Below are 27,117 nucleotides of genomic sequence, written 5' to 3'. Positions count from 1 at the left end.
TTTAATTAATTGTTATTATAATTTAATAAATAAATTTATTAACAAAAATTTTAATTCTTATAAATTACATGAACTCAAATAAATTTGAGATTAATTTTTGTTTGATCTGAAAATAATTTATTATTATAAAATTATAAATTAATGTTTTTTTTAAAAGATGTGTGTATATAAATATATATTAAAATTTGCAATAACACTTATACATTTACCTTGTATATTAATTTATAAAATTATAATTATTATAAACTTATAATACACATTTATAACAAAGAAAATATAATAAGTTTTAAAAAATATTTAAAAAACAAGGACATAGACTACAATCCTGTGTGTTTTCATTAGTATTTATAAAGTTGTTATTTTAAAGACCATTGTAAATAAAAATTTGAATATATGTTATATGTAATTTTTAAATATAATAGACAAATACATTAAAAAAGTATAATAATATAATTTCCTCATACAAATTATAAACTCAATATTAATTCATACACTAATATTTTAATAGTTTTATATTGCAGTTAAGTATTTACAGTTATAGATAAAAACATTAAGGTAAATATTTTAAAAATACTGAAATGTCAGTCAAATTTATTGTAAAATTGAATTAAAATTGGTTCATAATTTTTACTCAAATTAAAAAAAATCATCATTCCTTTATTTTCCATTATAATATCTTTACTCTTTTTTTCTAAATTAAAATAGCAACAATTTGATCCACTGCCAAGTGGAGTAAACAATATTCCAACATTTTGCTCGAAAATTTGATTATGAGATAAGTACTTATTCTTTAATAAAATACCAACATAATCAGCCTTCAATAACTTTTTTATTCATTCATTTTTATTATGAGGGCAGTGTAATCTTTTGAATGGATTTCAGACTTTAAACACATAATCAATCCACCTATTGAGTGCAACAATTTAAAATACACAAATTAAGTTTCATGTTGTTTTGGAATTTCAAGGGCAATACAATGCAAGTAGTCATCCCGACAACCGACAAAAATCAGACCACCAATCATTAAAGGTGAAGAGAATATATCCCCTGCCAAGTTTAGCCTTGCAAATTCTTGCACATAGCTTCTTTGTTGATAAACATCTTTGGAGAGACTTGTGTTCACTCGAAGAAGGTGTATGCCTCCAGAACTGGAACAAATGCAAATTAACCTGAAAATGGTGGTAAAATATAAGATTAGAGTTGATAGCTGGTATGGTCTAGTTTAAGGATGTGTGTTCGGGTATATTTTTTAGTAAGAACTTTTAGATGAAAAAAGGAAATGAAAAAATAATGTAAGTTTCTCTCCGTATTAACACAAGTTAATTTATAGAAGTTTTTGTGTTAGTTTCTCGCACGGAAATTAATTTGAATTTATGAAATTCTTCATTTGTTCTTATTTTCTTCTCCTAAAAGTACTTACGTAAAAATGTATCAAAATAGATCCTAAGAAAACAAGTTAACCTGTCCGAGGAATTGGAAGCATCAGACTCCAGCAGTAAGTGCTCGTCAACATAAGCAGATGCTGTAATTGGATCTCCGACATTGTATTCCCATAGTAGGTCTCCCTCCTCCTGGTGATGATCCAACATATGGAACAAAACAAATATTAATAACAATTCGTTTTGAACACTGCACATAATTTAACCCCAGAATACCCATTAACACAATAAGTGAGAATAATTTCTTTAGTACACGGTCAGACTTGAAAGGAAGCCTCCCAATAATATTTTTTACCAAATGCATAAATCTTAGAATCTAAACCAGAACCATATGCTTAATGAACCCTAGCGCCCCTGAAACTTGGACCAACACAATGATAACACACATTCTTACATGGGACAATGATTTGATATTGTTTTTCTAGAAGGAATTCATCTTATTTCAAGTGTTAAACAAGAAAACTTCTACAGAGTTTAGAATATTACTTTAAAGTGGTAGGTAGGCATATAGAATAGATGTATGTCCAATACACACTGAAAATTGTATTTTTTAAACAGGCAGATTTAAGGCATCTTACGACACTTTGTGAGGTGGGACTAGAATGCACAACAGTTGTTACCAGTACAAGATTTCAAGCTATTTTGTTGCCTCACCTCATCTCGTTTACAGAAAACACAAGGCATATTAATATGTAAGACTAATGCTTTGTTTGGTAGGAGTGATTACTATTTGTAACAATCAATTTGATATTATTTGTGAGGATTGTATGTACTTGGTTTAGTGATCTGAGATGATTGGTAGGAAAAGTTTTGAAAGAGAGAATGAAGTCTGGGAGCAGGAGAAAGTGGTGGATTTGTGGGACTTGTTTGGTAAACTACTAATTTTTTAAAATAATTCTATTCATTGGATTTTTCTTTAATTTTTCATAAAGATTATTGGAAATTAATAAATAATATTTTTAAGAAAAAAATTATTTTCATTTTCTCAACAAATTTTTTATAACAAAAAATATTTTTATTTTTAAAAAAATACACCTAAGGACAATTTTGACACTATACTAAAAATAACTTACCAACCTTCATTATTTCAATCAAATCAATCACATATACCAATAAACTTTCTATTTAAATCCACTATCTTTCCACTAAACCATACCACCTCTCTTTCCATTTACTTTCTCTTTGAATCACTACAAATCAATCCTACACAGAATGAATTGGAGTATTACCAGAAAGAGAAAGGGGAGGGAGAAAAAAAATTCTAATAGCAATCAGCCAATAAACTAATACACAGATTCAGAAATTAACTTTGATCCCAGATAGGGAATATAAATACTGCTAAGTTAAAAAGTAGCTGGTCATGAATCTAATATAATAAAAATTAAAATCTTCCAAAAAGCAATAAAAGGGAAACAAGGTTATCTATCAGTTCTCACCAGTTTGAATGAGTATACACTTCCGCTTCTGGAGCATACAAGCACCTGAGGTGGAATAAATAAAACAATTACTAATATAAATAAATCTTTCATTGGTTATTTAGAGAGATAGTAATATATTTCACCTGTAATTCTAATACTTGTATACTAATATGGAGGAGACTTCTTAAAGATACAAATATTTTACTTGGATGCACTACAGGCAAACTAACTGAGTGAATACATTTCCTCATTAGTTATTAATATGCTGTATTTTAAACAGAAACCAGCATAAACTTTCACAATCTTTTATTGATCTTGACAAAAGGATGTAACAAGCCAAGTGGAAAAAGAATTAAGTAAATGACTATGTAAAATCCATGAAGAGATAGATCTACCTCATTAGGAAGAACAGAAGGTATGCATGACCCAGCAAATATTGGACCATCAGTTGTTTTCTGAGCAAAATTCAGTAAGAAATCAGGTTAAAATTACTTCCATCCGGGATATAGTTAAGGATTGCAACCCTAATGAGTTCCATACTTCATACCTTCCAAACAATGGATCCATTTGGACTCAATGCTAGAACATGACCATCTACCAAGCAACATATTACTACAAGAAACAGGAAAAAAACATACTGTTATAAGGAAAAAAAATACAGGACATATATAATTAGAAGGGCGTATAACACATAATCAAAAGGCAGTAACAATACATACCAGTTCCATTGTGGGCAACTGCAAGAGAACCAAACACGGGAACTTCTAATTCATTTAGCCACAAAATAGTAAATGGAGAAGCCTGAATTCAGAAAAGGATTATTTAAGTATGACTTGTGCCAATAGTTCTGACTTCAACATGTTGGCAACTTCATTATTCAGCAACATTAACAGATTTATGCATCTAATGTTCAAACTTCAAACTAAGGATTGATCTCTTGGGTCAAAACTAAGCAACTTCAATCATTAACTTTTTACACCTTTTTCTCATCCATGCCAATTCAATCACCAGAGATTTCGGTAGAAAAGCAGTTTCATGAAAAATAACTATGTAAAAGCAAACATGTGCCTATTTATAGCAGATTTTTTATGAATCGAGTGCATGAAATAGCTCAAGTTGTGAAAAGCAGGCAGGCAACAAATCCTAACTCATAATAACTCCAAATGTTAAACATTAGTGTAACTGTTTAACTCCTTAGTCATCCTGTCAGAGGCATGCAGTATAAAACTCTGCTTCTTCTCTGTTCCTTTTATTTAGGTTCATTCTTCTATAAAAATATAACGATAGCCGGTTTGCAAGATAAACATAAAATATCATACTCAATGGAGTTACCATCAAATGGACACCTTTGAATCTAAATGGGAAGAAGCGGCCATTTCTACAAAATATTTCCATAAGAAACTAAATCCTAAGGATGGAATTTGCACATCTAGAAACAAGGCAGTCTATATAAATACAGAATTGAAGCCCTGCTAAAGAAATAAGTATACATGTATTTAGTGAATTGATAGATTCATCCTACCGATATTGATATAGCTGTTATACGACCACCAGTAGAGGCCACATAAAGCAAGTCACGAGCCTACACAAAAAATTAGTAAGAACCCAATAGTAATATTTAATTAAACAATATGTATTATGTCATTTAGAAGGAAAATTCACCTCATCAATTGCAGGTGACCCATATATACTGCCTCCACATGGTAGCTTGTACACACAGCAATGTTTTTTGTAGTCAAGAGCATATAAGTTATGATCATGTGAGCCACACCTATATAAACATTAAACCATGCTGAAAACCATGTAACATACCTTTTTAACATGTATGAGGGGCTTCTGACACACTATTAGATTCTTTGAACATGAACTCTGCAGGGAGAAGTTCCTTGCTTCTAGTCTAATAATTAACATTTTTGTGTGGTGTAGTGTTTATTAGGTGAGTTATATATGGTTAGTATGTACTTATTAGGTGAATTACTAATCTTATGAATCATATTATCAGAAAAAAATTATTAAAGGGGGAAGAAAAATATTATAGGAGACAATATATGATTTCTTCCATAATAGAAAAGTCAAAAACAAGTAACATGAAAAAAAAATAGCACAGAAAATCCTATTCAGTTTACTAATCAGAAATGGAAACTCTTTCAAACAGCCATGTGTAAAGCACCAAAGGGAACCACATTAGGCAGGAAATTTATCCCACGGCCAGGAAACTCAACAACTGAGAGTCTTGTATGAAATCTTAAACCATACATCAAAATTCTTAATTTTCATGTTTGTAGAGAATCCTTCCACCCTTGTGATTTTCCAGATTTGACAAATTGTATTGTTCAAAAGGATGCGTCAACTTTTGTCCATGGGAATAGAAGTTGGTCATCAGCTAATCTTCAAAGTATATTATTTTAGTTGAAAATAAAAAAGACATTTGAATGGAATTTTGTAGATTGTAAATTCTTAGAAAAAACAACTCAGATGTGATGAAAATAGACAAAGGATTTAATATATATAAGTAAAAGTCATCTAGTATCTCTAGTCAATGTGGAATCTCGAACACACCCCCTCATGTCCGAGGACTGGACATCTCCAACATACCCTCTCTCACCCGATGACTAGACATCTCCAACATGGCACTAGAAATTTGTGGGTGGTCCAATAGTGAGCTCGTTAGTGGATGACACAATAGGTCCAATAAACCTCGTTAAGGTAGGATAGGTTCTAATATCATTTTAGAAAATAGACTTTTAAGCTTAACTTAACCTCAAATAACTGGCTTGCCCACATATATATTATAATTTGGTCATATTCTAGCTGATGTGGAATCTCCAATAATATAAAACTGAAAAGAGATTGAAGTACAAATATATATAAACCTCTATCTCCTGAATTTAGTCTCTTCTATTCCTCTACTCAACTACCCAAATTCCAAAAATAGTATTTTCAAAGATTGATTTGTATAAACCAGCAGTCCTCTAAAGGAAGTGTTGCATAATTAGGAGATAATTATTCCATAATTAAGTGCAGATTTCATTCTCTATTTATTAGGACAGATTTGATATCTTTTAGTGATTTGATTTGATTTGTATAGCTTTAATTACCTATTATTTCTTTCCTTAATTAGATTGTAAACAGTGTATAAATTGAGACTGTAATCACAGAAATACAATCTATCTATTTCTTTCAACTTGGTATCAGAGCTCCTGATCTGGGAGACTTTGCTTCTGCAATCTTTTTGTTTTTAGCAGCCTTCATTGCTGCAATTATTTTTTTGGACAGCCTTAATTGCAACAACTTTTTTATTCCTTCTGTTTTCTCCATTGACCACCACCTTGCACCATTGAGTGTCACTGCTACCATCATTGACCGACACTGTTACCGTCATTGACCGCTGCCGACCGCCAGAAACCGCCATCAACCGCCGGAAATTTTTTCCGACAAACTTTTTTTTTTGTGAACATGACCAAATTTTGTCAATCTACAAAGCTCAGTTGGTTTTGAGCTCTCATGGACTCCCTTAGTAAGACATCTAGCTATTGTTCTTAACTATGAGTGGTAAGAGTTCTAGTTTCTTATCCTTTAATGCTTCTAGTACTAAAAATATATGTGGATTATAGACTTTGGTGCTACTAATTATATGACACCTCATTCTTCTTATTTTTCATCCTACACTGCTTTATCTAGTAACCAATATATTATTGTTGCTAATGGTTCCAATCATGGTAGTAGAATCGAGATACAAGTAGTGTATCGGAGAGCTGATATTATGAATCGTAAATCGTTTCGTATAGTGAATCGTAAGATTCATAAACATTAAAAAATTTAATATATACTTAAATATATAAGATATGTATACATGCAAGATACAATAAATTATATAAATTATATATATGTATATATATATACCACACAATTTCACCAAAACAACCTCCATGGTGCATACATGTTATTAAACAAATTATGTCTATCTTTTTTTATTTACTCATTTTTTAAAATCCACACTGATTCACACAATACGGAATCGTTTCGTTTCGGGATTCAGCGATTCTTTATGCGAATCACATGATACAACTAAGATTCAGGGACGAAAAAGATTCTTCACACGATTCGTATCGTGGGAGGGTGAAACCGTATCGTTTCATACGATACGTATCGTGAATCGTAAGATACTAACTACAATGGTTCCAATACCCCCGTTACTGGTCATGGTAACATTCACCTTCAACCTTCCTTTCTTTTAAAAAATGTGCTTCATGTTCCCAAACTATCCAATAACCTCTTGTCTATTCAAAAGGTTACCCAAGATTTAAATTGTGCAGTGATATTTTTACCTTCCCATTGTGTTTTTTAGGATCTTGCCACGGGGAAGACTATTGGAATTGCTAAAGAGCAGGGCGGGTTATATTATTTACAGCATGAAGAAAATAAAAAGTGTTCTAGACTACAGGCACACACTTCTAATCTTCAGCAAGGCCGTGAATCTTGATCATCCTCTCAGATGTGGCTTCAACACAGACGTCTTGGTCATCCTCCATTTAGTACCCTAAAGTCCTTATTTCCTGTTTTATTTACAAAAGCGTATGTTGAGTCTTTTCATAGTGATGTTTGTCAGTTTCCTTAACACTATCGGACAAATTTTCTTCCAAATGGTAATAAAAGTTCTAAACCTTTTGATCTTATTCATTCAAATGTATGTGGACCTTCACTTATTCCTATTATCTCGGGTGCAAAATGGTTTGTTTCATTTATTGATGATTGTACTTGGGTTACCTGGATATTCCTCATGAAATATAATTCTAAAGTGTTTCACTTGTTTGTAAACTTTTACAGAATGGTTCAAACACAATTTGAAAATCCAATTAAGAGATTGCGTTCTGATAATGGAAGAGAATATGTGAACCAAAAACTTTCCAATTTCCTTCAGGAAAATGGAGTTGTTCATGAATTAACTTGTTTGGACACTCCTCAACAAAATGGTGTTGCTGAAAGGAAAAATCGTCATCTCTTTGAGATTACTGAAGCTTTACTTTTCCAAACATTTGTTCCTAGATCTCACTGGGGGAAGCAGTCTTGACTGTTACTTGTTTGATTAATAGATTACCTTCTCGAGTTCTAGAAGGTGTTATTCCAATTCAGCTTATGACCACATTCAATCCTTCTATTCCCATTTTGACTAGTCTTCAGAATCATGTCTTTGGTTGTCCTGCTTTTGTCCATGTTCATAGTCCTTATTGGGGTAAGTTAGATCCTCACGCCATAAAATGTGTCTTCATCGGTTATGCCCCCAACAAAAAAGGGTACAAATGTTATCACCCTCAAAGTCATAAAGTCTATGTTTCCAAGGATGTCACCTTTCATGAAATAGAGTCTTTCTTTCTTAGTTTTCAGCTTAAGGGGGAGAGTATTCAAGAAGCTGAGGTTCTTGAGTTGTCACCTTTTCCTTTGTTGCAGGATTTCATTCTTAGGGAGGATGACAAAGACCCTGCACCAACATCATATATTAGCGAAAACAACAAGAAGTCGTCCTGGTCGAACAACTTCAATTGTCTGAATCGGAGGTAAGAACTCATACTCGTGAGACTTTTGAAGACACCTTAAATACTGCTTTTGAACCTAACCTAAATGATTTACCTATTTCCTTGAGAAAAGAAATAAGATCTTATGCCAAATATCCTATATCCCAGTTTGTGTCTACAAAAAAACTTTCTATGCAGCACCAGAGTTTTCTTTCAGCTATTGATCTATCATAATCCCTACATCAGTACAAGAAACCTTAAAAGATGAGAACTAGATTCAAGCCATGAATGAAGAAATGAGCGCATTAGAAAGGAATGAGACTTGGGAGATTGTAGAGATACCAAAAGATAAGAAGGCAGTTGGTTGTAGATGGATATACATAGTTAAGTATAAGTCTGATGGCACACTGGATCAACATAAAGCAAGGTTGGTTGCAAAAGGGTATACTCAAACCTATGGGATCGATTATGAGGAGACTTTTGCTCCAATGGCAAAAATGAATACAGTCAGGATTATTCTCTCCCTGGTAGCACACTTTGGTTGGGTGATGCATTAGTTTGATGTTAAAAATGCCTTCTTGCATGGAAGCTTGGAGGAAGAATTATACAAGGAGATTCCACCTGGTTATGGTGCTATTAATGAAGGGAATAAGGTGTGTAGACTTAAAAAGACACTATATGGTCTTAAACAATGACCTCATGCTTGGTTTAGAAGGTTTACTCAAGCTATGGTATCTTTGGGGTACCCACAAAGCCAAGGTGACCATACTCTGTTTATAAAACATTCTTAGAATGGTAAACTCACTCTACTTTTGGTCTACGTAGATGATATGATTATTACAGCGGATGATTAGATTTAAAAACAAACTTTGAAGGAGAGACTGTCTACTCAATTTGAGATGAAGGATCTTGGGAAGCTGAAGAACTTCCTTGGGATAGAGGTTGCTTACTCTAGACAAGACATCTTTATTTCTCAAAGAAAATACATCCTTGGTCCCCTCAAAAAGACTGGTAAGTTGGGTTGCAAGACCACTGAAGTGAGAATAGAGCAAAATCATACGATTGGGAATGATGAGGAAAATCCAAAGGTGGAGAAGACACAATATCAAAGACTTGTGGGAAAACTCATTTATCTATCACACACTAGGCCAAACATAGCTATGCAGTTAGTGTGGTTAGCCAATTGATGCATGATCCAAGAGAAAGACACTTGCAAGCAGTAAATACAATTATTTCAGTATTTAAAAGCCCGTCCAAAGAAAGGATTGCTATTCAAAAAAGGGAAAACTTATCCATGAAAATATATACTGATGTTGACTATGCAGGATCAATTGTTGATAGGAGATCCACCACAAGCTATTGCATGTTCCTGGGTTGAGATCTGGTGACATGGAGGAGCAAGAAACAAAATGTAGTTGCAAGATCAAGTGCAGAAGCAAAAGTTAGAGTCATGGCTCAAGGGGTTTGTGAATTATTATGGATGAAGATCATACTTGATGATCTCAAAATAAAATATGAAGCTCCTATGGGCTTGGTGTGTGATAATAAGTCCGCCATCAATATTGCACACAATCCAGTTCAACATGACTGAACAAAGAACATAGAGATAGACCGACATTTCATTAAGGAGAAGTTGGATATTGGTCTTATAGTCATCGAGTACATCCCTTCAAGACTCCAATTGACATATATGTTTACTAAGGGACTTCCCACAAAACAGTTCAAAGATCTTACTTGCAAGTTGGGAATGATAGATATACATTCACCAACTTGAGGGGGAGTGTTGCATAATTAGGAGATAATTATTCCGTAATTAAGTGCATATTTCATTCTCTATTTATTAGGACGGATTTGATACCTTTTAGTGATTTGATTTGATTTGTATAGCTTTTATTACCTATTATTTATTTCTTTAATTAGGTTGTAAACAATCTATAAATTGAGATTGTAATCACATTTGTATAGATATATCAGAAATACAATCTATCTATTTCTTTCAACTGGAAGTATATTGCATATTCATCCCACCTACAAGGGTTCTAACTAAAGAGTGATTGTATACTATAGAACAAACTTCCATACATGGCAATAATTGTGGGAAGTACTGAGTTGTGTTGTATATAAGAGAAGATAGGGAAAATGATAGGGTAGGTGTTAGGATACACAGAGACGAGGACTTGAGGTGCTAGTTAGATATAAATAAGAAAGAAGAAGAGGGGAGGGGAAGTGTGTAAATTTGTGTAGATTAAGCTTTAGCTCTTTGTGAAGGGGAAGCCCTTGAAGGAGAGAGTGATCTCCTATTTCTTGTTCTTTTCATTCTATTCTATAAAAACGTTTCTTTTCTTCTCTTTATAATTCTTGGTTCCTGACAAAATTGGTCTGACCTGCCAAATTCAAAAGGTTTTGGAGAGAAAGTATGGAACATAGGATGAGCACTATGGAGAACTGGATCAGCGAACAAGGAAGTGTTATTGTAGAAATGAAAGCGAACATAACGGTCTTGAAGGAAAGCCTTCTGGACTTGAAAGAAATTAAAGAATTGTTGTGGGACAACAAGAGGAGTGACAGGATATCGGAGGGAGGAGAGAAATTTGTTAATGATGAAGGGAAGAAGGCCCAAGATGTGGAAGAAGGTTCAGCAACGAAGAATCACACCCACTGCAGCGAAGAAAAAACCAAAAATGAAGTGAGATTTGCAAGAGAAACAAAAATGATGATCCAAGAAGGGGATGCATCAATAAAGAGAGTGAAGACTGTGTTGTAATGATCTTTTTCTTGATAGCCCAATTATAGAGCTAACCAGTAAGAAATTTGAAGGTGTGGATGCAACCAAGCATCATTTTTTCCCAAATTCAAATTTACATAATATGTATAAGAAATCATTGTTGGGTCTAGATTTAGTAATAAAGGTGGCTAGAACATCAATGATATCAGAATTTTGGAATTTCAACTTATTAGGTTCAGAATCTTTTATAAAAAAAACTTCTCTCATCCCCACCACCACCTGAGCCTCCAGACCTGAATTTGCTTGCAGTAGCCAATGGGTTCCCTTCCTATGATAGACAGTATCACAATACTTTCAGGAAGGGTAGATAAAGATCATGGTGATGAAGATGAGCCATGGGATCAAGGTTCCACTGCTCCAACCTTGAGGACAAGGTTGTTTTTTGGAGGAGTGTATTGCTAAGAGGCACAAAGAAGAGGAATTAGTTAGAACTAGAATAGTCATGAGTTAGTTACTTGAGGTGCTAGTTAGATATAAATAAGAAAGGAGAGGGGGAAGGGCTGTGTAATTTTTTGTAGATTGAGCTTTAGCTCTTTGTGAAGGGGAAGCCCTTGAAGGAGAGGGTGCTCTCCTATTTCTTGTTCTTTTCATTCTATTTGATAAAAACCTTTATTTTCTTCCCTTTATAATTCTTGGTTCCTAACAGTAGGCAATCAATTATTTGGGTAGCTATGACTTGTGAGTGGCTGTTGTCCAGGGACAAGAATTTTTTTGTCTCTTTCATTTGTTTTTCTTAGAATTTGGAATTGGGTCTAATTTATTCTTACCAAACTGACTTGTAAAGTAAAACTTGCACCTCATTTATACATTCTATGTCAGCTATATCATTAGTCAATGAGGGACTAAACCACCACTCTGAAGTTGCAATTAAGGCAACCCTCAAAAAGACCACGATGGCCGGCTTGGGGTGACAGCAATTAAGGCAACTTCTAACAGTATTTTCATTTTCAGCTTCTTATTTTCTGCATATTACCTTTTTAATCATTGAACTGTCCTCTAAATGTTGTCTCTATTCCTAATCTTATCAACAGAACACAAACTCTTAAATACTTGGATGCACACTAAAGAGTATGTATAATACTAGTATATAAAGAGAAGCAAAAACGAAAACAAAATACCAGATCAATTGTCTGCATTTGTCTACAACCGGCTGTGATTTTACCTTCAAGAGTTCAAAAACATAATTAGAGACTGACCACAAAAAAAGAGAGAAAAGAGGGAGGAAGGGGACTATAAAATCAAATAACAATTAAGGAATAACAATAGACTTATTCCTCGTCTGAACAATGAAGTCAGATAGCACATCACATCGTCCAAAATAAAAAGAAATTCATAAAATAAAGAATGCCACAATGCTGTTGTGTCTCTGCATATCAGAAATAGAACTCCCTTGAAACAGACACGAGCAGAACATCCATATGAATCCATGAACACAATGAGTTAATATTCTGCTCACTAACAATATAATGCACCAACTTATCTAAAGAAATGAAGAAATGCAGAGTCAGATTTTTTCCACACAAATACTTCCAGAATGAAAATTTTGAAGAATCAAATATTATCTGGTTATTTCACTCAAGACTTTTCCTGATCAAAGTGAAAGATTTTAACTGGATACCCAAAATTTAGCACTTCATACAATGCTAAACAAAATCTTTATTATTATTGTTGTTGTCATCATCATGATAAACAAACTAGCATTTTACATAAATGGCTTGTATCTCTATCTCTAGGACACCCCTTCTCACAAGATCCCTATGGAGACATGGAAATTGATGACCTATTTTTACCATGTTGAGAAATTCAGTTTTATTTATAAAAAATGTGATCACAAGGAGGCTTTAGTAATGCTTACGCTGTTAGGTGAGTGGTATAAATGACTTTACTAAAGCTAAACAACCAATGAAACACAGACACTAATGCTTGAGGTGTTAGATGTTTCTAACACTGAAGCCTCCTTAACACAGTAACCTCTCCTATTGTGATTAAAAAGAAAAAGAGCTTTCATGAAAGAAAGAAGACACCATAAACCACAAACAATAAAAGACAGATTGAGAATTAGAACACGATACCTCACCAGAAGTTTGGAAAATCCAACAGATGTGTCCATACAAAAAATCAAGAAAATATATTTTTCCCATGTAACATCCAACAACAACCTAGAGAATGTCACATGTTAGAACAGATGGATAGAATCTTATAACTAAAGTAACTTAATATTAATAACAAAGGAGTATAAACCTGGGAAAAATCAGAAACAATTGCTGCTGTGCATTCAATGCGCCCTTCTAGTTTGATCTCCCACTGGACAGAACCACTAAAACATTGATTAGGTACAAGCTTCAGTAGAGCTAGAAAAGAAGATCAATAGTGGATGCCATGCCACATCTATACCTGAAGGCATTTACATTGTTAACCCTCTACCTATATACTACCGAGAAAATCGGCGTTACAGCAATTGAAGAACATGATAATCTAAAATGTATGGATAATTCAAGAACTAGTGTGGTTTTAGACAATAGGCAATGGGTTGTGTGGGTTAATTACAAGATGTCCATGGGAGTCAATTAAGTAGCTGGGATTTGAAGGAAAAAAATTAGACTTGAAGTTTTGGGTTATAAAATTAGGTTTATGCAACCCAACCCAAACGAATAATCTAGAAACAAAGGTAGGTGCCCCTGAGACGCCACACGAGAGGTCATGAAGTGTGCCACAAGGTGCGCTGCTAGAGATGCACCGAGAGAGCTTCTGCGAGATACATCACGAAGAGCACTATGAGACCACAAGCAATAAACACCGTCGCAAGGCCGCAAGAGGTGTTGCCCCAAGGTCACAACCAAGAAATGCTGCTAGAAGTGCCATTGTGAAGAACATTGAGGCCTTGAGGACAGCTGCTCTCACAGTCACAAGAATTGATACTCCCACCCTAGTTGCAATCTATAACAGCGATTCAACACCACTCACCAACATCGCTACCTTGAGGCAACCCAAGATTGGAGAGGGAGGAGGAAACTCTAGATGAGTACAGTCTTACTCTTCGGAATGTGATTCTAACTACCTTAATCACTAGTCGATGTGGGATCTCTAATATATAATTAACATGACAAAAATTTCATATGATAATTAACATTTATATAACTTACTATAAAAACAAATTTGCAAAGTTCAATAGGTTTCTATAATAATGACCTTCACAATAAAATTTTAAGAAACATATCTCTTAATAGTTACAATAACCAATTAATTCATATGAAAACAAACATCACACAAAAAAAGTTGTGAGCCTCACAAAGTTCGTAATATAATTTTTTTTCATTTAATTTCTTCTTATTTCTATATGATTATGATAGAAGTGCACATAAAGTGCTTAGCCAAGTATAAGTGTCAATTCACTCTCTTGTGTTCAAGTTATGTCAAAGGGGTGCCCAAGATGTGTCTAAGCTGAAAAAATTATTTTTAATTATGGCACGGTTGAGGAGAATCGGACATGTATCAAAGGCTTGTCCAACCAGTATTGTATTTGAAACATGCCAAACATGGCGACACACTATAGTATAGAGGTGCTGGTATTTCCTGTACTCTTTCCAATTAACACTGCCAAATTGTGCAAATTAAATCTTAGAGAGTAGTAGTCAAATTTTCTAATGTTCTAGGATATGTTGGAAACAAAAGCTATATATATCATCAATATTGTATTTGTTTTATTTGTGACCTGATACAACCCCAATCGATAAACGAATAAAATATAACACTGAATAAATATCACACAAAGTCAGCTATACACTTGCTGTCCCAAACAAAAGTCTCCTAAAAAGAGTGTTCTTAGTCAACAAACATAAAAAAAAAATATACTTGCCTTGCCTAACCACCTACCCTACTTTGAGACATAATCCTAATGCATAACTGTCATTAGTTATTTCAGTGAATAGCTACCTTCATGAAGATTCTAAAACAGAATTAATACAACATTTCTGATACAGAATAAATTACTATTTATCACATACCCTCCTAATAATAATTGCCTCAAATCTTTCAACAATTGTTTCCTAGCCCACAATAACCTCAAATCCAATCAGGTCCACATCATTCGTCAATATACAAAAAGTATTTGAGTTGAGTGTATAAGAAATTATCATGATGCCAATTGCAAAATTTGTCAAAATATTAGATGAAAAAATGAGTTATTGCTGGTATGCAAACTTTCATTAGAACCTGGAGATTAGACTATAAAATGAAAAAACAAATACAAAACTTTGATCAATTTTAGTTCAATAATAAGAGAAACATGAAGCAACAGAATTACCTTCGAGCATTTATGCAGAGAAATTTATGAGAGTGAGATCCAACGAACAAATAAACGTTTGTGCCTTTAAATACAAGCATTGGTGAAGCATCAACACAAGAATCCATGTAAACTTTCCAAAAGTCTTTCATGTGACCTCTGTTGCCTCTTGGAATGTCTGCTGACCAAGTTTTTTGGTGCATATCAACTACTTCCTGCTTCCCTTTATGCAACACCTTGTTGCATCGGTTAAATGAGAATGATAATAGTGGGGAATACCATGGGAATGATTCATCACCCCATGATGTAACATCTGTTGAACCCCTCTTTAAACGTTTAGAAAGAGAAGAACTGTCATCATTATCTTTGGAAGTCATCCTTGACTCAAGAGGACTATAATTTTCAGTACAATTATTAGAAATATGGTTATCTTGTCTGTCTGTGTTTATTTGCAAACAACTATCCAGACTGTCATGCAAAGAGCATGATCCTTTTTTCTGGAGAAGAGCCCTACAAAGCTTAAGAGCACTTGGATAGTAGTAGAGAAATCTCAAGTCAATCCCCAAATTGTAAGCAACATGTGCAGCAGAAAGAGAGTTACCACCCATCGTAAAGAAATCATCATCATCACAAACCTTTTCAATCATTAAAGCATCATGAAATGCCTGTTAAAGCAATTACCAAATTAGAATCCTTAATCTTAAGAAAACACTTATATTGAGCAATAATAATTGACTGAATTTCCAGAAGGAAACATGACTTTAGTGGACTCAAATTTATTGCATAAACAGTTTAGGGGTCAAGAATTTTCATGTATGTTAGAGGTTCATAAACTCATTCATCATTTGCCATCATCATATAGATCACAAAATGAAAAGAAATGAAAAGGCAATTTTCTCAGGAAATTTTATTAGAGAGAAAAGGGGTGAAGAATTCTCCAAACAAGCAAGCCTAAAGGAAATAAGCAATTGTCAGCTATCATATTTTATTATTCCATATTTAGCAGATTATAATTAAAGTGTATAACGAGAATATCCCTGAATCATAAGGATCTAATTACATCCCTGAATCATAGGGATCTGATTATATTAAGTGTTGTTATTATATTTCCTAAATTAGTTTTCCAATCTTATATGTATATATCTGATGTACTCTACCAATAAAATCATTCTATTCTACCTTAATATTTGAGACCAATCATAGATGTGTATTTAACAAAATGAACATGCATGAAAAAAACTGAACAAGCTGACTTATAAAATATTCCTTCATAAATCAATGAAAACAGTGTAAATGTCAAATACTTTACAGCTTACACCATGGTTCAAGACCAACTACGACTATTGAATTTACAATATAGTTCAGTACAACATGGTCCATGAAGAAATTGTGATTTCTGTTGAGACAAATAATAATGTCATTATAAAATAATGAAACCATACCTTTTTTATAAGTTGCAAAAGATTGCTGCAATCGATGTTACCAAGTTTATCCTTGACATTCTTTGTCAATAATGTTGAGCCAACCAACAATTCATAATTAACCTTACCACTAGGAGACACGGGGAATGATTCTATAAAGAAGAAATGGTTGGGAAGTACAACAGAAGGAAGTTTGTTAATCATCCAATTTCTGATTGCCGGTATTAATGATTCACCCAAGCTTTCTTTTTTCTTCAGTATGATAAAGGCTTCAAGAAACACAAGTTCTGCTTTATTATTTCGACAAACTACAGCAGCATCATTTATATGTGGATGCGCCCTTAACAAATCTTCAACCTCTTCTAGGGCAATACGCTGTCCATTGATTTTTATAATGCGATCTTTTCTTCCCAAAAATACCAAGTCACCACTAGGTAACTGTTTGACTAAATCACCTGTTCTAAAGTATAATTTATCATGGCAACCATTGACAAAATCATCACAGCTATAACGTGGAAGCAACTTTGCAAATGCATCAGACATTTCCTTAGATTCGTTGTAGTAACCCCTAAAGATGCAAGGACCACCAACGTATAGCTCTCCCTCGTTTGATGCACCATTTTCACTAAGAAGAATCACATCACAGTTAGGAATGGGTAAACCTATTGGAACACTGGTTAGCCTTTCTTCCTTAAAAATAAATGGCATTCTCTTGCAATCAAAATATGTACAGTCACCGGAGACCTTAGTTAAAAAAATGGAAAAGAAACATAAACGCATTAGCCAATGATAATTATACAAAACACTAGAAAAGTGTAATATGACAAGCACCATGGCAACTCCTTTCTAGTTAATTACCTTAGTCTATAATATCCAACATGCATGACTAGATAAGCATTGAATAGCAGTAACAAAACAACCCTAAAACAAGACAGCAGCCAAGAAAAATTTGAAATTACCTTGATGCATCAAACAAAACAATGCTGTATTAAATTGTGGGGGAAAGAATGTCATAACAGGAACCAGACAGCAAATTTAAATTATGAACACTGTTGAAACAGATTACACTGTACAAAGATAACATTCTGCTCTAACCTCAGTGCTTCCATATAAATTCAAGACTGATGTCTTCGGTAATAGAGTTGAAAGCATCTCCCACAAGGTCAAAGGAAAAGTTTCACCGCTAAGCACAAGCAATTTCAGGGAATTTTCAACCCGCATGTTAGCATTGGTTTTCAATCCAGGAAGAATAGTCTTCATTAGTGATGGAACAGTTGTGAGCCTATTAACAAAATATGCCTACAGAAGCATTTAATATAACAGGCAAAGTAAGAAATTGAAAGAAATATATTCTATTACTAAGTACCAACTGATACTGTGATAGAAACAAATAGAATACAGAATGCTTTCCGAACCTGTGATATTTAAACAATAAATTTGTAATATTGTTGGATTATATTGGCAATACATAAATCAGAAAAGCACATAAGAACTACCATACCTGCAGGAAATCTATTATAGAATACAAATTTTCTTTTAGCTCGTTGAAGGGAGGAATAACTAACACACAAGCAGTCAAAATTGAACTGAGAAATTCTTGCAAGTGATCAATGAAGCTAACGGATGTCTTAAACAACAACAGTTCATGTCCATTCAGTGGATACATTCCTTGCATCCATGAAAAGCGATTAGAAAGACCTGGCAAGAATGCAAAAGTAAAACAAATTGTAATATACTACAATTACAATATATATATATATAATGTACATAATATAAAAATATTGCCTGAATATAGTCTCATGCACGAGTTGGAGGGCCTCGGCATGAGGGGAGTGTTGGAGATCCCACATCGACTAGAGAGAAGGACATTTCATAGTATATAAGTGAATGCAAACTTTACCTTATAAGCCGGTTTTATAAGATTGAGTTAGGCTTAAAGTCCACTTTCTAATATGGTATCAAAGTCATTTATAGTCTATCCTACCAAAAGTTTGTTGGGCTTATCAGGCCACCCACTATCGGACCGATATCAGACCACCAATAAATATAATCTCACCCACAAGTTGACAGCCTCAGCGTGAGAAGGTGTGTTGGAGATCCCACACACCTTATAAGTCGATTTTATAAAATTGAGTTAGACTTAAAACCCACTTCTTAATACATTATATTTGATATCTTCAAAGTGATTATAAATATGAGATCCCAATAGAGAGAAATTCATTCTCTATTCTTTTGTATTTTTCTCAAATTGGTATCTTCGCATTATCAAATAGATGGGGGAAGTGGCCTTTGAATTAAAATTACCTCCAGGAGCTCAAATACATCTAGTTTTTCATGTTTCAAAGCTAAAACCATTCCATAATCAAAATGAGACACCTAAATTGGAACTGCCACCGACAACTTTCAATAAGCAACCTAAGTTGCAATCCCTTGTAGTGCTTGATTTGCAAACTTCTACAGATTCTGATACAGCAGAGGCAGTAGTTCAGTGGCAAGGTTTGTACCCCGAAGATGTCACTTGGGAGAACCTTGATACATTACTTAATGACTATCCAACACTACACCTTGAGGACAAGGTATTTGTTGAAGAGGAAAGGGATGACATGGCCCAAGAGGAGGTAGTAGAAGATTATGATCATAAAGAAAGCACAAATGAGCAGCCCAATAGCGAGGCGCAAGCCCAAACGACATAGCACCAAGACTAAATCTTTTGATGACTATGATTGCACAGTTAAAGGCAAAATGAAGTAAAGGTTGAGAATCCCAATTAGGGCTAAGGGTAGAGTAATATTTTCTCAGGTTGTTAGGATCTCTCACAGATTTGTTTTTTTTTTTTGTTGAGACATGTCCTTTTGTTGAGAGCCTTACATATGAAATACTACCAGAGAATTATCGCGTCTTTTTTATTGTTTGTGGAGGAAGTCTGACCTGCAATATAGGTGTTGCATAATTAGAAGAATTATTCTGTAATTAAGTGCATATTTAATTCTCTATTTATTAGAACAAATTTATTGGTGATTTGACTTGATTTGTACAGCTTTAATCACCCATTAATTCTTGTTTTCATTACCTATTATTTCTTTCCTTAATTAGGTTGTAAACCGTCTATAAATTGAGACTGTAATGATATTTGTAAATGATCTCAAAAATATATTTTATCTATTTCTTTCAACTTGGTATCAGAGCTCCTGATCTGGGAGACTCTTCTGCAATCTTTTTTTTTAGCAGCCTTCATTGCAGCAATTATTTTTCTGGGCAACCTTCATTGCTGCAATTATTTTTCTGGGCAGCTTTCATTGCAGCAATTATTTTTCTTAGCAGCCTTCATTGCAGCAATTATTTTTCTTAGAAGCCTTCATTGCTGCAACTTTATTTTCCTTCTCTTTTCTCCATTGACCACCACCTTGCACCATTGACCGTTACTGCACCCGCCATTGACCGCCGCCAACCACCACCGTCGACCACCGTCGAAAAATTCCGGTGAACTTTTTTTGTGAACAGGACCAAATTTTACCAATCTGCAAAGCTTAGTTGGTTTTGAGCTCTCATGGACTCCCTTAGTAAGACATCTAGCTATTGTTCCTTAACTATGAGTGCTAAGAGTTCTAGTTTCTTATCCTTTAATGCTTCTAGTACTGAAAATATTTGTGGATTATAGACTCTAGTGCTACTGATCATATGACACCTCATTCCTCTTATTTTTCATCCTACACTGCTTTATATGGTAACCAATATATTATTGTTGCTAATGAATACCCCCGTTACTGGTCGTGGTAACATTCACCTTCAACCTTCTTTTCCTTTAAAAAATGTGTTTCATGTTCCTAAACTATCCAATAACATCTTGTCTATTCAAAAGGTTACCCAAGATTTAAATTGTGTAGTGGTTGTGTTTTTCAGGATCTTGCCACGGGGAAGACTATTGGAATTGCTAAAGAGCAGGGCAGGTTATATTATTTACAGCATGAAGAAAATAAAAAGTGTTCTAGACTACAGGCACACACTTCTAATCTTCAGCAAGGCCGTGAATCTTGATCATCCTCTCAGATGTGGCTTCAACACAGACGTCTTGGTCATCCTCCATTTAGTACCTAAAGTCCTTATTTCCTGTTTTATTTACAAAAGTGTTTCTTGAGTCTTTTCATTGTGATGTTTGTCAGTTTGCTAAACACCATCGGACAAATTTTCTTCCAAATGGTAATAAAAGTTCTAAACCTTTTGATCTTATTCATTCAGATGTATGGGGACCTTCACCTATTCCTAATATCTCGGGTGCAAAATTGTTTGACAGTTTCATTTATTGATGATTGTACTCGGGTTACCTGGATATTCCTCATGAAAGATAAGTCTAAAGTTTTTTACCTGTATGTAAAGTTTTGCATAATAATTCAAACACAATTTGAAAGTCCAATTAAGAGATTGCGTTCTGATTATGGAAGAGAATATGTGAACCAAAACTTTTCCAAGTTCCTTCATAAAAATGGAGTTGTTCATGAATTAACTTGTGTGGACACTCCTCAACAAAATGGGGTTGCTAAAAGTCAAAATCGTCATCTCCTTGAGGTTACTAGAGTTTTACTTTTCCAAACGTCTATTCCTAGATATTACTAAGGAAAGCAGTCCTGACTGTCACTTATTTGATTAATAGATTACTCTCTCGAGTTTTAGAGGGTGTTACTCCTATTCATCTTATGACCACATTCTATCCTTCTATTCCCATGTTGACTAGTCTTCAGAATCGTGTCTTTGGTTGTCCTGCTTTTGTCCATGTTCATAGTCATTATCAGGGTAATTAGATCCCCGCGCCATCAAATGTGTCTTTATCGGTTATGCCCCAAAAAAAAGGGGCACAAATGTTATCACCCTCAAATTCGTAAAGTCTATGTTTCCAAGGATGTCACCTTTCATGAAACAGAGTCTTTCTTTCCTAGTTTTCAGCTTCAGGGGGAGAGTATTCAAGAAGCGAAGAATCTTGAGTTGCCACCTTTTCCTTTGTTGCAGGATTTCATTGTTAGAGAGGATGACAAAGACCCAGCACCAAAATCATTACCAAAGAAGAATAATAAGGACAAATATTTTGGAAAACAATATCAGCAAAGGCAACAAGAACTCGTCCTGGTCGAACAACAACTTCAATTGTCCGAACCGGTGGTAAGAACTCATACCTGTGAGACTCTTGAGGACACCTTAAACACTGCTTTTGAACCTAACCTAAATGATTTACTAATTGCCTTGAGAAAAGAAAAAAGATCTTGTGTCAAATATCCTATATCCCAATTTGTGTCTACAGAAAAACTTTATATGCAGCACCGGAGTTTTCTTTCAGCTATTGATTCTATTAGAATCCCTACATCAGTACAGGAAGCCTTAAAAGATGACAACTGGATTTGAGCCATGAATGAACAAATGAGTGCATTAGAAAGGAACAAGACTTGGGAGATTGTAGAGATACCAAAAGATAAGTAAGCAGTGGGTTGTAGATGGACAGTTAAGTATAAGTCTGATGACACATTGGATCAGTATAAAGCAAGGTTGGTTGCAAAAGGGTATACTCAAACCTATGGTAACGATTATGAGGAGACTTTTGTTTGAGTGGCAAAAATGAATACAGTCAGGATTATTATCTCCCTGGCAGCCCACTTTAGTTGGACGATGCATCAGTTTGATGTTAAAAATGTCTTCTTGCGTGGAAGCTTGGAGGAAGAAGTGTACAAGGAGATTCCACCTGGTTATGGTGTTGTTAATGAAGGGAATAAGGTGTGCAGACTTAAGAAGGCCCTATATGGTCTTAAACAATCACCTTGTGCTTGGTTTGGAAGCTATGGTATATTTGGGGTACCCACAAAGCCAAGGTGACCATACTCTGTTTATAAAACATTCTCATAATGGTAAACTCACTCTACTTTTGGTCTATGTAGATGATATGATTATTACAGGTGATGATGAGATTGAAAAACAAACTTTGAAGGAGAGACTGGCTGCTCAATTTGAGATGAAGGATCTTGGGAAGCTTAAGTACTTCCTTGGGATAGAGGTTGCTTACTCAAGACAAGACATCTTTATTTCTCAAAGAAAATACATCCTTGATCTCCTCAAAGAGACTGGCAAGTTGGGTTGCAAGACCACTGAAGTGCTAATAGAGCAAAATCATAAGATTGGGAATGATGAGGAAAATCCAAAGGTGGAGAAGACACAATATCAAAGATTTGTGGGAAAACTCATTTATCTATCACACACTAGGCCAAACATAGCTTATGCAGTTAGTGTGGTTAGCCAATTCATGCATGATCCAAGAGAAAGACACTTGCAAGCAGTAAATAGAATTATTCAATACTTAAAACCCTCTCCAAGGAATGGATTGCTATTCAAAAAAGGCAAAAACTTATCCATGAAAATATTTACTGATGCTAACTATGCCGGATCAATTGTTGATAGGAGATCCACCACAGGCTATTGCATGTTCCTGGGTGGAAATCTGGTGACATGGAGGACCAAGAAACAAAATGTAGTTGCAAAATCAAGTGCAGAAACACAATTTAGAGTCATGGCTCAAGGTGTTTGTGAACTATTATGGATGAAGATCATCCTCGATGATCTCAAAATAAATTATGAAGCACCTATGGGTTTGGTGTGTGACAATAAGTCCGCCATCAGTATTGCACATAATCTAGTTCAACATGACCGAACAAAGCACGTAGAGATAGACCGACATTTCATTAAGGAGAAGCTAGATAATGGTCTTATAGCCACCGAGTAGATCCCTTCAAGACTCCAATTGACAGATATGTTTACTAAGGGACTTCACAAAACAATTTAAAGATCTTACTTGCAAGTTGGGAATGATAGATATACATTCACCAACTTGAGGGGGAGTGTTGCATAATCAGGAGAATTATTTTGTAATTAAGTGCAGATTTCATTCTCTATTTATTAGGACAGATTTGTTAGTGATTTGATTTGATTTGTATAGCTTTAATCACCCATTTTTTCTTGCTTTCATTACCTATTATTTTTTTCCTAAATTAGGTTGTAAACCGTCTATAAATTGAGACGGTAATCATATTTGTAAATAATCTCAGCAATATATTTTATCTATTTCTTTCAACTATAGGCATTGCATTTGATTCCCTACAAAACCCCACAATAGTCGTATATGGTAGGTAAAGTTTCAAAATAGGCTTAACCCAATGGGTCAGTCCAAAAAATACCCACAAAATGGGTCATACAAGCAACAAAATTGTGGCCTAAATAGAACCAGGCCATTTGTGGTCAGACCTATTTAGTCCTTGGCCTAAATGGGCTTGATCGGGCCACTCATAGACTTATGGGTTGACTTGTTTTATAAAATACTAATTATATTTTTTTAAACTTAAAAGTAATATTATTTTTTTAGAACACGTATGCGTATTATAATTTATATTTATGTACATATAAAATAAAATTAATTTTATTAATATGACTTCAATTTCAAAAATACATACTTTATTTGATTTTTTTTTATTTTTTAAAGCGGGCCAAAATGGTCCATTGGATTGACACATGGTCATACTGGGTCAACCAAATGCAACCCGTTTAGGAAACGATCCGGCCTAGTACAATTTTTAAAAGTCACCCTCATGCTGACTCATTTGACAGGTCTAATGGTTGGGTATTGGGCTACCTAGCATGAAACTAAATGGATCTTTAAATAAGAGAATACGTCTAAACAAGATGTTTAATTCAAAATGGTACAACTATAAGTATTGAACAAATTTACGACACACAATTATATAATTCCTATCATCCAATAAGGATGTCAAAATAAATAGGAATCATAATTCTTATATAAGTCTAACTCAACCTTGCAAAATTAGCTTGTAGGGTGAGATTTGTACTACCTAATTTGGTCATATCTCAATCAATAAAGGATCTCTAACACCCCTCTTGCCAAGAGTTGATATTTGTAGGTGGTCGAATAGCGGTTGGATAGAGAGTGATACAATATGCCTAAGAAAGATTATTAAGATAGATTCAGATATTAATTATCTTACAAAGTAGACCTTAAGTCTAACTATAATACAAAACAGGTTTGTAAGGTGAATTTTAAACCAACTTATATACTATAATTTAGTCATATCTCTAGTTGATATGATATCTTCAACAATAATATATTATGTTAAGAGTCAACAACCATAAAATTAAAGAAACTTGGAACAGAATCAGAAGATGTTAACAAATAATATTACATGGTTCTTGTCATGTAACAAGGATACGATGTAATGAACATTATAGTAAATAAATATTGCTTTTATAAGCAATAACTACTACAACAAATCACTACAATAAGTTACCTTGTTCAGTGCCACACACTCCTTTAGGCTTTCCAGTTGATCCAGATGTGTACATCACATAGCAGAATGATCTTTGTTTTTCATTGGCACACGGCCATGCTAAATCTGTTGGACCACTACAAACTTGTAGTTTTTGGTCGATGGAGTAATTCAAAACAGGACAACTACTTGACTTTACCAGCCAATGTGATTCGTCAAGCTTGTCCAACTTTCTTTTACCAAAAGAAGATTGGGATCCTATAATGAGGTCAACATTCGAAGAAGAGGTAACAAGCAATATCCTTTCATTTGGCCAAAACGGGTCCAGAGGCAGGAAGGCTACTCCACACCTCATAACCGAAAGAACAGCTACAATATATTCAACAGAAGGAGACATATAAATCCCCACTATCTTTGGCCTATACTCTTCACTTGATTCAGCCATCGCCTCTTCACTAGGCATGACAGTTTCCAAGGACTCGGGTTTCTGTACAGTTCCCTCTTCATGGATGACACCATTGCTACCTGCAGCAGAATACAGGATGTAAGCACAAACTTTTCCGCATTCAAACACAAAAGATTAACCATAAACAGTAGAATAACGGTTTTTCAGGCATATGTAAAAACTTTTAAACGTGGATATTTGAGAAAGTGGAATCACATTTTCTTAACATGGACTAACCATCCATCCATTCATGTCTTATTCACTTTTTTTTTGTTACCATGTAATAGGTGAGAAATATCACTGATTTTTCCGATAAATAATTTTTATTACGAGACCTGATTGGCCACCTTAAGCAGAGTTTTCTCTTCCAACCACATTTTTCCATTTATAAAACTAAAACACTATACCTTGATTAAGAAATTCAAGTCCAGTTCTCCAAGCAACATAATGTTGGTGCCTTGTTCACTTTTATAAACATTTTCATAATTTTCGCAATTTTAAAATGAAAAATAACCTACTCTCTCACTTTCCCTCCAATTTCGTCCAACCAAACACACCATAAAAATAGCTTCCCCAAACTGATGGATCAAACATCACATGAAAAACTCACATGACAATTTCACTCAATGTTGTCATTAACAAGCAAGTAGTTTACACCTGAAAACTAACTGACTGACTACCTATCTAACGGTTGCATTGCATCCCTACCAAAAGTCTCACGTTGATTAGGTGTTAGGTATTTGTTGCCAAGGGCGGTTTTTAATCACCCTTCTCCCTTAACTCACTGAACCCACTAAAGAAAAGTAGACAACACTTTGAATGTTGTGGTGTGAACTAACTAACACAATGCATTTAAGTGAAACACTATACTCGAATAAATTCCTCTATAAACAACTCTAGAAGAAGAAAAATGAAATAACCTTTTTCCAGAAACTCAAATTAGCTTATGATAAGCTAATATGAGCGAACTTCACCAAAAAAACTTACACAGACTAATTTTAACTCATTTCATCGTTTTTCTCTTTATAAGTGTTCATTCAAAAATTTATACACCCTAGCTAACAATCTAACCTACAAAACGTTCCATCGTTGAGTGAATAACTAACCTGGACATTGTGCAGTGATCAAGTGTGGGTCATCCCCACCAAGCAGGATAGAGCAGAGGCGTGAGCTGAGGGAACGAACCGCGTTCAAGACGTGAGAGTAAGTGAAGCACCGGTCCCCAGGGTAGAATGGCGGAGATATGGACTCGACGCGCTTCTCTAAGAGGGTGGCGATGTCGCCGTTGAAGTCAATGGTGGTAGCATTTTCGCGGCGAAACTCCCGGCAAAGGTGCGCCCCGCCGGTAGCGTGAATCACTGCGATTTTGTTAGGGTTTTCGTACGCAATTCGAAAGAATTCGTGGGAAATGCAACAGAACTGTACCTTACTCTTCTTCCCTGCGCACATAGTTTCATTGTTCATCTGTTTCGTTCCAGTTATTGTGCGGTTCGTTGTTTCAAATG

The 27,117-nt window shown here is 34.5% G+C and overlaps 1 protein-coding gene across 7 annotated transcripts; it reads right to left on the bottom strand.

Moving 5' to 3' along the window:
- Positions 1-810: 810 nt before the first annotated feature.
- On the bottom strand, positions 811-27,117 carry LOC137818580 (AMP-dependent synthetase and ligase family protein). 7 transcript variants are annotated; one of them, XM_068622092.2, is made up of 18 exons: positions 27,038-27,107; positions 26,719-26,970; positions 25,189-25,692; positions 18,360-18,556; positions 17,954-18,157; positions 16,880-17,602; positions 15,459-16,102; positions 13,397-13,472; positions 13,228-13,314; positions 12,274-12,317; positions 4,520-4,628; positions 4,380-4,439; positions 3,577-3,658; positions 3,405-3,469; positions 3,253-3,312; positions 2,876-2,920; positions 1,462-1,571; positions 811-1,169 (listed from the first exon to the last, which is right to left on the bottom strand). In XM_068622092.2, exons 3-18 carry the CDS (start codon positions 25,628-25,630, stop codon positions 938-940), a joined length of 3,180 nt encoding a protein of 1,059 aa, XP_068478193.1. In that variant the 5' UTR covers positions 25,631-25,692; positions 26,719-26,970; positions 27,038-27,107; the 3' UTR covers positions 811-937. The 7 variants fall into 7 exon arrangements, 4 of the variants coding, with proteins under 4 accessions (XP_068478193.1, XP_090152616.1, XP_068478192.1 ...); XM_090296490.1 differs by having other exon boundaries at positions 16,880-17,483; XM_068622091.2 differs by having other exon boundaries at positions 26,719-27,117.

This window comes from Phaseolus vulgaris, chromosome 10 (genome assembly GCF_051622355.1).
Source record: "Phaseolus vulgaris cultivar YP4 chromosome 10, ASM5162235v1, whole genome shotgun sequence".
NCBI lineage: Eukaryota > Viridiplantae > Streptophyta > Magnoliopsida > Fabales > Fabaceae > Phaseolus > Phaseolus vulgaris.
This window is presented reverse-complemented; position numbering and strand designations above follow the sequence as displayed.

What these genes read in the sequence shown, in the direction of transcription:
- LOC137818580 (XM_068622091.2), bottom strand. Translation starts at nt 27,076, where the DNA reads ATGAACAATGAAACTATGTGCGCAGGGAAGAAGAGTAAGGTACAGTTC. An exon ending in CTATAATAGATTTCCTGCAG is followed by an intron (nt 18,158 to 18,359) that starts GTATGGTAGTTC and finishes ATGCTTCTGTAG; the next exon opens with GCATATTTTGTTAATAGGCT. An exon ending in AGTTGCCCACAATGGAACTG is followed by an intron (nt 3,470 to 3,576) that starts GTATGTATTGTT and finishes TGTTTCTTGTAG; the next exon opens with TAATATGTTGCTTGGTAGAT.